At 56.5% G+C, this 12,009-nt stretch overlaps 1 protein-coding gene across 1 annotated transcript; it reads left to right on the top strand.

Moving 5' to 3' along the window:
• The first annotated feature begins 7,210 nt into the window (after positions 1-7,210).
• LOC123049644 (pectin acetylesterase 3) lies at positions 7,211-11,511 on the top strand. The gene is made up of 10 exons (XM_044472541.1): positions 7,211-7,608; positions 9,441-9,523; positions 9,600-9,729; positions 9,840-9,913; positions 10,038-10,252; positions 10,341-10,455; positions 10,568-10,645; positions 10,739-10,844; positions 11,012-11,151; positions 11,251-11,511. The coding sequence occupies exons 1-10, from the start codon at positions 7,281-7,283 to the stop codon at positions 11,350-11,352; spliced, it is 1,371 nt and encodes a 456-aa protein (XP_044328476.1). The 5' UTR covers positions 7,211-7,280; the 3' UTR covers positions 11,353-11,511.
• Positions 11,512-12,009: the final 498 nt, after the last annotated feature.

Raw genomic sequence — 12,009 nt, 5'->3', positions numbered from 1 at the left:
GCGTCTTTAGCCACCTGCACCTTCGCGACCCCAACGCTTGCCTTGACGAGCTGCTGGAGCCTGTAGCCGAAGATCAGTACGAGGCGGCTGCCGCGGCCATGCAAGATCAGGTGGGGGCCTTGCTGAGGAGGTTCCGTGGCTTTGTCTCCGCTCCTCTGTCCGGCGTCGTCGACCTTGCGGCTGGTGGTGAAGACAAAACCGATCACGAGGGAGCGCCTTCCGCAGGCGACGTCTAGAGGTGACCATTCTTCCCGTTCCGTTCCTGCGACCATTCTTCCCGTTCCGTTCCTGCAACATGTAACAGGCCTCGTGGAGGCGTTTAAACTTTTATTTGGTATTGTGAGGACAATATGCTTGTAATATTTGCTTCGAGATTTCGCGATTTCCTTCCTATTTGCTTTGCGTTCTGTGTCGGCAGAGCCCGGCCCCACGCATACCTCAACCGCCATTTGGCCGGCCGGAGACCAGGACGGACCAAGGAGTGAGGGGCTACGTGACCAGTTAGGCTCCTGAGTCGCGATGCTCAGGAGTCCCCCTTGACGCGCAAACAACATATAGGGAGAGTTCGTGGGGATAGATTAATGTTCTACGTCGGCAGAGCCCGGCCCCGCGCATACCTCAACCGCCATTGGGCCGACCGGAGACCAGGACGGACCAAGGAGTGAGGGGTTACGTGACCAATTAGGCTCCTGAGTCGCGATGCTCAGGAGTCCCCCTTGATGTGCAAACAATTCCCATACCTGCCCTCGCCGAGGCCTCGGGAGGGGTGCGCGATGCCCAGGTCCGGGGGACCTGGTTAGGTGGCGTGCGCTTGGGCGTGGCCCGAGCGCAGCCCCCGTGCCCAGCCCCCATGCGCGGCTTTCCCGAGGGGGGTCGTTGCGGTAAGGCTGGGCGCTGAGCTCTAGGCTCCCTGAGGTTTGCACGACCGTGGGGTCGCCCTCAGTTGTTTATCACCAGCGCGGAGCATAGTGCTTCCGCTTGTGCACGGGCATAGCCGCTCCTCGGCAGTGTCGACAGCCAGTGCGGAGCATGGTGCTTCCAAGGGCGTGGGATGGGGGGCCCCCTCCGGGAGGAGCCCCCGGGGCGTGTACAGCCCCGCCCTGACACGTGGCTTGCACGGCAGGGCTGCGAGGTGTATCTGGGCACTCGTGAGCCAGCGCGGGACTCACGAGGCCCTACCTCAAGGCGGGTTGCGCCTGGTCTTGAGTCTTGGCGACTGTATGTTCCTGCAAGGCGGTTAGATGCAAGCACTCTACGTCCTCAGGTCCCGGCCCTCGAGCGAGCTCAGCCGCCGCTGGTATGCCAGGTCGCGATGCCGTGGTCAAGGCCAGGGGGTGAGGGCTGGAGAGCCAGTAAGAGCTCCTGAGTCGCGATGCTGAGGAGCCCCCCTTTTAACGTGCAAGCGGATTGCATGGGATAAACAGACCCGCGGCGGGCGGCAATCGAGCAGGCGATAGCCGTTGGCAGGTTAAGCATGAAGAGCAGATCAACTTGGATAAAGGCAGGACGATACATGCCACTGGGTCTGGCCCGAGCGGCTTGGGGATGATGCAGCCCGAGGGGCGCCCCCAGCAAAGTAATCTAAAGACATAAGCAAAAGAGATACATGCCACAGGGACGGACCCATGTGGCCTGGGAATAATGCAGCCCGAGGGGCGCTCCCAGCTTAAACGAACTTGGAAGATGTTACCTGGTTCTGTAGACGAAGTAGAGTTGGTGCAGCTGAAGCCGCGCGCGAAAGGAATGGCTCCTCATGAGCCACCGGGACCCTGAGCCTCGGGAGCCTCTGGAGGTTCAGGAGGTTCCCTGAAGACCGTCTCCATCTCCTTCAGGACGGCGTGGTACCTGGCCTCCTGAGCCGCCAGGATATGGCGTAGGTTGCGCTGATAGGCCGACACCACGCTCGGCAAGCCGAAGGGCATGCGAACGTAGCTGTGTGGTGGGCCCATGCAGCGGCCCACACGCGATGGCCAGAAGCGCTCCTGAGATGCGGCCCTGTTGAGCCATGGGACGTCGATGCAGACATGCAGCCCGGCATCCTCGCCTGGATGGGGAGCCGCGCCTTGTGAGTGGCTGTGGCCGCGCATGGCTCTTGCTTCTTGCAGTTCCTGGGTGGTCTTGGTGATGAACTCCTGAGTGGTGGGCACTCCTTGCCATGTGCTCTCCTGAGGGTCACGTTCCGCGAAGCACGCTTCCAAGCCCAAGCGCCTCCCTCGTGAGGTTGGCAAGGTCTGAGGCTCTCCCCTGCCTGAGGAGGGCGCCGGCGCGCCTTCCTATGCGGTGGAGGGAGGCGCCCCTGGAGCGGGCGCTGATCCGGACGAGGCTCCCCTGCCGCGACGCCATCCTCCTGAGGTCCTGTGCAGCGCGGCAGCTTCTTCTTGGGGATGGTCTCCGGAGGGCCTTCACTTCTGCGGTCGGGTCGTCGATTGCTGCGGCTTGAAAGGCGCGCTCAAGGGAGCACACCGCATCCCTCTCCTCACACGGGACCGTGATGATTCCTCCACTCCCTGGCATCTTGAGAACGTTGTAGCCATGATGAGTGACCGCCATGAACTTGGCCAGGGCTGGATACCCGAGGATGGCATTGTATGGCAGGCGGATGTGTGCGACGTCGAAGTCGATGAGCTCGGTGCGATAGTTCTTGCGCTCCCCGAAGGTGACAGGCAGGCGGACCTGCCCTATCGGTGTGGTGGAGCCGTCGGTCACTCATGAGAAAGGCTTGGTTGGCTGGAGCTGCTCATATGGCACTTGGAGGTTGTCGAACGTGTCGACGGACAGGACGTTGAGCCCTGCGCCGCCGTCAATGAGAGTCTTGGTGACTTGCACATTGCTGATGACTGGGGAGCACAGCATAGGGAGGGCGCCAGCGGTGGCTGCGCACTTGAGCTGGTCTGCCGAGTTGAAGGTGATTGCACATTGGGACCACCTGAGCGGGCGTGTGGCCTCGAGCTTGGGGAGCACCGCGTTCACCTCGCGGGCGAACTGTTTGAAGATGCGCTGAGAGGCTGGGGCCTGGGCACCGCCCAAGATGCAGGCGATCGCACGCGGCTCCTGAAAGCCCCCAGCCCCCTCGTCCTGGTGGTGGTCGTCGTTCCTTCTTGGTGGCGGCAGCGGGGGAAGAACGGCGTTGCCCTGGGGGCGATCCTCATGAGGCGGGTCCCTCCAGGCGCCCTCGCGAGGTTGGTCCTGCCAGCGGTCCTCACGAGGCCGGTCGCGCCACTCCTGGCGCGGGCCACGGTCGTCCCAGCGTCCGCCTCCACGTCTTCCTCTGCGGCCGTAGCCCCGGTCATTGCGCTCGGGGCGTCGACCGTAGCGTCCTTTCGTATGGCTCTGAGCTCTTGGCAGTCGCTGGTGTTGTGGGTGTTCAGGTTGTGGAAGGCGCAGAACGGTCGGCCGTTCTTGGATGACTCGGGCTGATCTCTACCTCGCTTGGTGTTGGGCTCCGCTGCGAGCACCACTGCCTCTTTGCGCTTCACGTCATTGGCCTTGGCCTTCTTCTCCTCCACTCCTGCAGCTGGCAGCTCAAGGAGAGAGAGGCGCCCCTCCTCAGCTCTTGCGCACTTGGTCGCCAGGTTGAACAGCTCCTGAGATGTGCAAAGCTCCTCGTGGATAGCGAGCTTTTCCTTCATCTTGACGTCACGGACACCGTCCAAGAACACGGAGATGATGGCTTCGTCCGTGACCTTGGGGATCTTGAGGCGGGTGTTGTTGAAGCGCTGGATGTACTTCTGGAGGGTCTCTCCTGACTGTTGCTTGATGCGGCGTAGATCACCCGCGGCCGGTGGGCGGTCGCGAGTGCCCTGGAAGTTGGCGACGAAGCGGTCGCGCATCTCGTCCCAGGAGGAGATCGAGCCGTGTTGCAGGTTCAGGAGCCAGGAGCGGGCCCCATCCTTGAGAGCCATGGGAAACCAGTTCGCCATGACTTTTTCGTCGCCGTTGGCCGCTTTGATGCTCAGCTCGTAGAGCTGCAGGAACTCCGCGGGGTCGGCGGTGCCGTCGTAGCGAGGAGGCAGATCTGGCTTGAACTTGCCTGGCCAGGCGACGCTACGCAGTTCGGGGATGAAGGTGCGGCAGCCGACCGTGGTCGCCGGGGCCCTCTTCTGAGGTGGAGCTTGGTCTTGGCGAGGTCCGCGCTGCGCCACTGCAGGTGGCACGCGGTCTTGATGAGGTGGCGTGGGGAGCACCGGTGCAGCTTCTCGCGGCCGCGGAATTTCTTGGCAGCTTCTTTCTTCACGCGCGGGCGCCGGGCACGGTGGATCACGCCGCGGAGGCGCGCGCCTTGGTGCCAAGGCACCGTCTCGGGGTTGAGGTGGTGGAGGCATGCCATGAGCCCCGTCGCCCGCGGCTGGTTGAGGGGGAGGCAGAGAGTGGGACGGCGCCGGAGAGCCCCCTGCGGCGCGAACGAGCTCGGCGACGCGGTCGAGCCACTCCTCGTAGAGGTCGTCGACGGGGTGGCAACGTAGGAGCTCGTTCGCCGCGATGAGCGCGGCCCGTGCCTCCATGGGAGCGCGGTGCGCGTGAGACGAAGAACCGGCAGGGGTAAGCGATGGAGTAGCGGTGCGGCCGTCTTGCCGCACCGAAGGATGCAGCGAGGACGCCTGCTGCTCATTCCCCGCCGGGCCGGTTGCAGCGTTGGCGGCGGGAGACGGACAACGACGAGGTGGCCCGCCTACGGGAGCCGTCTGAGCGACGCGGGCGGAGAGGGCAGCCCGACGCTCAGCTCGAGCACGGCGAGCGTCCGCCATGGAAATGACGGAGCGATGGAGCCACGAACTGATGGAAGGGAAACTACGGCGCACCCCTACCTGGCGCGCCAAATGTCGGATGTGGGGTTCCGGCAAACCCTTAAGGTTCGAACACCGGGGTGCGCGCGAAGTCTCTCCCTCCTACCGATCTACGCTCTAGCTCGCTAAGATCTCACGGATGAACTCGACGAACTTGCAACACAGAAAGACACGGGGTTTATACTGGTTCGGGCCACCGTTGTGGTGTAATACCCTACTCCAGTGTGGTGGTGGTGGATTGCCTCTTGGGCTGATGATGAACAGTACAAGGGAAGAACAGCCTCCTGAGGTTGAGGTGTTCTTGTGCTTGTGAACTTGTGGTGTGAGGATTCGATCAGTTCAACCTGCCTCTATTGTGGTGGCTAGCTCTACTTATATAGGCCCTGGTCCTTTTCCCAAATATCGAGCGGGAAGGGAGCCAACAACGGCGGGCAAATTTGAAGGGGGACAGCTAGTACAAGCTATCCTGACAAAAGCGGTCTTCGCCTGCGAAAAGCTCTGGGATGACGCCGTCTTGGGCTCCACGATGACCTCCGCCTTGCCGTCCTCCTGGTCTTGGTCTTGTCGCACCAATATGGCAACCTTTGCCTGATGCCTCGGTACTCTTCGCCTGCGCTGGCCTCCTTAGCACCAAAAGGGAAATAAGGACGCTGCGCGCACCGGCGCCCGCCTGGTACCGTTCGTCATGGCTCAAGTCACGAGAGCCTCGTGAGGTTTGCCTCGCCTTGATATCTCCGCTCCTCGTGAGCCCGCTTGGCTAGGCCGCTTCAAAGAAGGTCTTGCGTCGTCCGCCTCGCGAGGCTTGGACCCTCGCGAGGGTCTTGGGTGCCTTGTTGACGAAGATGGACCGTACGACCTGCTGCTTAGCCACGCTATGGGCCGCAGGCAGGCAAGTCTGGGGACCCCGTTCCCAGAACGCCGACAGCTACAGCTATGGGAGTTGGAGCTGATGAACTGTGAGAAGCAAATGATGAACTCGGTTTGTGCTGCTCGTGGTTTCCTCCTACTGAATTGAATGTGTGGGCCAGGCAGGCGTCTTATACTCGTACACAGTCGCACCTATATGTATCGTTATGTACGCGTACACACTTGAGACCAACAGTGTGTTTGACTACGGTAGAAGTACATCTGAATCTCAACACCATCCGACGTCGGCTAGATACCCGGTAGAAACCAGTTTCCCTGGAAATGTCACTCTCGGCGAGCTCTATAAATTATACCGTCGACTCCCATATGTCGACTTTTTATTTTGGTCAAAATCATCATATTAATAGTTATTATGCCGATAGGACCAATCTGATGACTCCGCTAAAGTTGCTCTTATAGATTTACTTTCCTCGTCTGAGATTATAAAATTTGCTGCATTTTGCACTTGATGCTCTTTATCTTTGTTGTTCCGTTAGTTATCTGATGATAGTGGGCTGATAGTGGAGCGCGGCCAAAGTTTGATCGTATGAAAAAGGTATTGGACTACCGTAACAACGAGTGCACACTGACACTGTAATCGGCCGGACCCGATTTACGGATGCCGGTGAGCCATCGAAATCAACCGGCACCTACGCAAAACGTACACGCATATACGACGATCAATAGAAATGGATGCGTACACGCGTGCCGTGCGCCCGTTTACCTCTTTCGCTTTGTCGCGTGTTCGGTCGCCGTATGCGCGCGCTGTCTCTACGCTCTCTCTGATGGATTCTGCCGGTACACGCGCATGTTCCCTTCTCTCATGTCCTCTCGCCGTTTATGAGCCAGCAGGGTGGCGTGCCTGACTTAAGAGCATCTCCAGCCGTTGAGCTTCTCAAAAGGCATTTTTTTGCCGCTTGGAAGGCTGCCGACGATAATTTTAGCCTGGGTGTCAAAAAAATTACACTCGTTGTCCCCGCAGGCGGGCGGGCGCGGGTGAGCTCCGCCACGCACAGGCGGACGTGGGCGCGGGCCGCCCCGGCCACGCAGAGGCGGGCGCGGACCAGCTCCGCGTGCAGCTCGGCGTGCAGATGAGAGGAGAGAGAGGGGGTGGGCAGAAGGAAAAAGAAAAGAGAGGAGAGAGGAGAGAGGGGGGTGGGTGGCTGACATGGGGCAATCAGATTGGTTAACAAAAAGCGCCGGTGCTCCCAGATGCCCCCCGATGGCCTGGGTGTGGGCTGGGCTCGCCAGCTGTATTTTTCGTCTAATCCGGCGAAAAGTGAGATCCTGGGACCCGAGTGAGGCTTTTTTGCCCGCCGGCGCTCAAAAAATGGCCGGGGGGACCATCTTAGGGGCGCTAGTGGAGATGCTCTAACTCTTGTTTGATTCCCTCCTACTGCTTAGTTAGCTCCCAAATTGCACCCCCCAAATAGTTCGCTGGCAAATATGTAACGCATGCATGCCATTAACACAGTTGATTTGTCTGTGTCATGTGGATATGCGGAGCAATGCACTACTGCGCGCCCATATTTGGAGGCATTTTATTTCCTCATTGATTAGGATATATCTGGCTCGATTAACTCGTTATTTATGTGTAGCTATATAGGTGCGTCACTCCCTTGCTATGCGCTCGTTAAATATACGTCGTTCTGGGATTTTCCTATCGATCGGCTCGATCTTGCTTCTTCTACTCATCAGTCCATTGATACGATGGTGAAGACGAGGATCGGTGCCTTCGGGCCGTGGGCGCTTCTCGCTCTGGTCCTCCTCATCGCCGGCAGCTGCGTACAGGCGGCGGACGAGCAGGCGGCGAACGGCGGTGGCAGAAGGAGGAGGACGCATCGACGTTCCGCGGCGGCGGTCGCCGACATGATGGTGCCCATCACCTTCCTCAACGCCTCCGTCGAGAAGGGCGCCGGTATGTCCACTCCAAGTCCAAGCATGGTTCTGTGAACCACTGTTCGTTTTTTCTTGTTCATCTGCACCTCTTTTTTAGTTTTGGCGGGGGACTTCTGCTCCTTTTTCGGTGTGTGCTATGGGAAATGGTATCTTACCTGCTTGATCGATTCAGCTGATAGCTAGCTAGAGAGCGCAAAAGTTTACGGATGTGTAGAGGGGAGTGGACAATTTGGTCTTGTGGATTATCAAGAGTTGTCTGCAAAAATTCTGGCGCCGGTCGGTAGTTAGTTTCATATGCCTGTGAGCAATTGGAATCCAGTGGCGCACGGCACGACAATACACGCATGCATTCTTCATCTTTCCCTTGTGCTTCTTGCGCTCGAGCCTCGAGATCGCTCCAGTGCGTCTCCGGCGGGCACTCAGATCCAGCTGTCGGGGCCGTTTCTCTGCCTCCCTCTCTCTCCCTCGCCGCGGCTGGCTGGTGAGCGCCGTCCGGTGAATCCCGGCCCGCACTACAGCAGCGACCGGGGCGCCGAATATACCAGCGGGCCCATGCTGTCAAGCCCGTCTGGAGTGTGGATATTCCCATCTCTGAAGGTTTTGTGTTGGTCGTATGTTCGCTCACTTTTCTCTACTCCCATATGTGGGGCCTTTTGTGAAAATAGACAGAAATATATTCAGAAACGCTTCAAATCACCCGACGATCCCATTGTAGCCTTGTGTCCGCCGCCTCCCTTGCACGCCAAGTGCCCCGTGGGCCCTACACGCAGTGCGTTATCATGTTCCCCTTCCCACCAGAGAAGTCACGAATTGTCTTCCCTCTCCTCATCGTCAGCATCGAAGCAAACTAAACCAGCGCGTCGAGTCCTCTATTTTCCCTCGTCCTCACACACCGCTCCTCTGGTGAGCTCAAGAAGCGGCCAACCGATGTTGCAAGGCCGGGGCATGGCGCTGCAACTAGCCCGCACACTACTTCAAGGGAAGAGAGAGGCGGTAGCGATCACCCATGGTGTTTCTAAAACATCACATGTGTTGTAGAGGCCGGCACGTGTCCGCGAGCTCGCCAGATTGCTATGTTGTCGATGTTTCTGAAATCATTGGGGTTGCAGAGGTGTGGGTGTTGCGGGCTCGCCCGATTGCAACTTCACCATTGGTTTCGAAAACATCGCTGATGTTGCGGAGACACGGGTCTCGCGAGCTTGCCGAATTGCAACGCTATTGATATTTTTGAAACATGGTTGATTTGTGATGTTGTTTTTGTGAAGGGAGGATGCACGAGGCGAATTGCAACTTAGCTGATGTTTCTGAAATATGGCCAATGTTGCAAAGCTGTTTTTTGTGGAAGGAAGGATGAGCGAGATGAGGGATGCACTGCGGGCCATTTGATCGTGCTGATCTGATGGTCAAGGAGGCGTTGGATAACTAAAAGTTATCACCCGACCGACGCGTAGCAATGACCCAAATAAAATGTCGAGGAAGTGGAAGGTTGGTCTAGGCATGGTTCTTGCTTCCATTCCACCGCGCGGCTGATAAATCCCTCCCAATCTTTTCGTTTCCCCTTTTCACTGGAAATGGAAAGTAGTGGTCAGTTCTATTCGTTACTCACTTGCCGTGGAGTTGACTTTTTTTTCCCTGTGGTTTTGACAAAAGCGGTGGCGATCCGTTAGCCTAGCCACAAATGTGATTGTTTTGAGCAATTTACTCTGTCAGAATCAAGCCTAGCTAGCTAAGAATTTTGAGTGGTATTGGTATATGCTATTGAACTGTGTTTCTCACGTCTGTAAGCACAGTATTGATTTACTTTAAATCCTGTGCAACACACCGAGACTAATTTGCTATCTACGATTGCAGTGTGCATGGATGGGACGCCGGCCGCTTACCACCTGGACCGGGGCTCCGGGGCAGGGAACAAGAGCTGGATCGTCAATCTCGAGGTGCCTCGCGGGCGCACTTATACAGTGGTGCATGTATGATTTTCCCTGATCGATGCATGCTGCATGGTAAGTGCAGGGAGGCGGGTGGTGCAACAACGCGAGGACGTGCAGGTTCCGGACAAGGACTCACCATGGCTCGTCCAACTTCATGGAGAGACAGATCATCTTCACCGGCATCATGAGCGCCAGCCCCGCCGAGAATCCTGGTCCGTCTCTCTCAGCTCCAAAAGCAAAGATGGTTTCATGCATCATTAATCTCGGGCGAACGAAATGTATGGAGTACCATCGACGTACGACATGTGCATTTTCCATGCAGATTTCTACAACTGGAACCGGGTGAAGATCCGCTACTGCGACAGCGCCTCCTTTGCCGGCGACGCCTTCGACAAGGTGCGTGTCGGTTCTTTACACGCAACAATTTGTCAGCTCTTCATGCATCGACCCGTGCTGTCATCATCATCATCATCCTACATTTTTACGCATGATCTGATCTTTCTTCTCTGTATGTTTGCAGGGTACCGGGCTCTACTTCCGGGGGCAGCGGATCTGGGAGGAAGCCATCCGGCACCTCCTCTCCATCGGGATGGCGTCGGCCGACCGGGCGCTTCTCACGGGCTGCTCCGCCGGTGGGCTGGCGGCGATACTGCACTGCGACCAGTTCGGCGCCTTCTTCGCCGGCCGAAACACCACCGTCAAGTGCCTCGCCGACGCAGGCCTCTTCCTCGACGCGTGCGTCTACTTATTTACCTCCTCGAGTATATATACATCACCGTCGCTCTCACAGTCTCAACCCAGCTGATGGATGGTTTGCGTGCAGCGTGGATGTCTCCGGGGGCCGCAGCTTGAGATCTTACTACGGCGACATTGTAGCCATGCAGGGAGTGGCTCCGCACCTTCCGCCGACCTGCACCGATCACCTCGACGCCACCTCGGTGCGTGCGTGCTTCATTTACTTGTTCATTTGCGTGCAAGAAAGATCATCCGTTACTAAAAATTCTCTTTTGTCGATGCCGCTCAACTGATCCTTTGCACGCACGCCCGCAGTGCTTCTTCCCTCAGAATATAATCGACAACATCAAGACGCCCATCTTCTTGCTCAACGCAGCCTACGACGTCTGGCAGGTAATCAGATATTTTCACTACACATGAATGATGATTTATCTTGGGTAATTGATTTTCGCAATGAGCTAGCAAATGTGACGGAAATTTAATCAGATCGAGGAAAGCCTGGCCCCAAGCAAAGCTGACCCCAGCCGCGCCTGGCGAGCCTGCAAGTTCAACCGCTCCGCCTGCAATGCGTCTCAGATAAACTTCCTCCAAGGTAAAAGAACAATTCAACTCGTCACTTGAAACCTAACCGATTGAATAACTAGAACCAAAGCCATTGCGCGGCTAGCGTTATAGGCAAAACACAATACTCCTTTCAGTGAAGTGAGGATCTGGACAACTCCCGAATCCGGAGTAAGTAATTTTTGTTCACATATGCAGATTTCAGGGAGCAGATGGTGGCATCTGTGAGAGGCTTCTCCGGTTCCAAGAGCAACGGGCTCTTCATAAACTCGTGTTTCGCCCACTGCCAGTCCGAACTGCCGGCCACCTGGAATGGCACCCCTACCATTCAGAACAAGGTAGAAGTGTAGAACACATCAAGTCTCATCAGCTAGCATTTACACATTTTACACTTTCGTTAACAGTTCATGTAAATTTTGTGGTCATTGCAAATACAGAGGATCGCTAGATCTGTCAGTGATTGGTACTTTGGCCGGGCCGAAGTGAAGGCGATCGATTGCCCATACCCCTGCGACAACACATGCCGCAACATCATATAAGAAGATCTTCCAAGCTAGGGCCGTCTCGAGCCTCATGATTAGGATTTAGAACCCAAGGCAAGTTTTTTTTTTTTTTTTAGTTTTCCATAGAGACTTCACTTCAGGCCGGATGATATGTCTTTGTGTATGATGTAATTATGAAGGTCTCTTTGGACTAAACTTGTTATATGTAGTAGAAATAAAAAGAAGAGGCTATACCCCCAATTTTTCTCGTGATAAAGACAGCCAACTCTCTATGCCCTCTCCCTAGCTAAACTTAACTCCCCAAAAACGAGGGTATTGGCCTTTTGGAAGGCTTGCACCTAGTCCTTCCCCTAAACTTAACGACTTCTTTGATACATTGCAAAGTGAGATCCATTGTTGCCCTCCGAGGCATGTAAATTGTCTTCAAATATGTTGCATGGAGGAGCTTTCCAGATAGTTAGCCTTGCAAATAGAGGAAATCTTTGCAGGACATTGAGGTCATTGTACGAGCCAGACATCCCAAAGTAAGAATGCCAAATCTGCAGATGCTCTTATTCGAGTACTTAAAGTATGATGGTTGGATCATGGCAACGTCGGTGAACTGTCGGTGCCATGCCGCATGACAATTCTTCCATGTCCAATGCATAAAACTAATTGATCCAAACATCCGACGAAAGCCCCTTTACTCACCTA

The sequence above is a fragment of the Triticum aestivum genome, chromosome 2D, assembly GCF_018294505.1.
Source record: "Triticum aestivum cultivar Chinese Spring chromosome 2D, IWGSC CS RefSeq v2.1, whole genome shotgun sequence".
Classification (NCBI taxonomy): Eukaryota; Viridiplantae; Streptophyta; class Magnoliopsida; order Poales; family Poaceae; genus Triticum; species Triticum aestivum.
The sequence above is the reverse complement of the archived record's forward strand: the minus strand, read 5'-3'. Positions and strand labels throughout refer to the sequence as shown.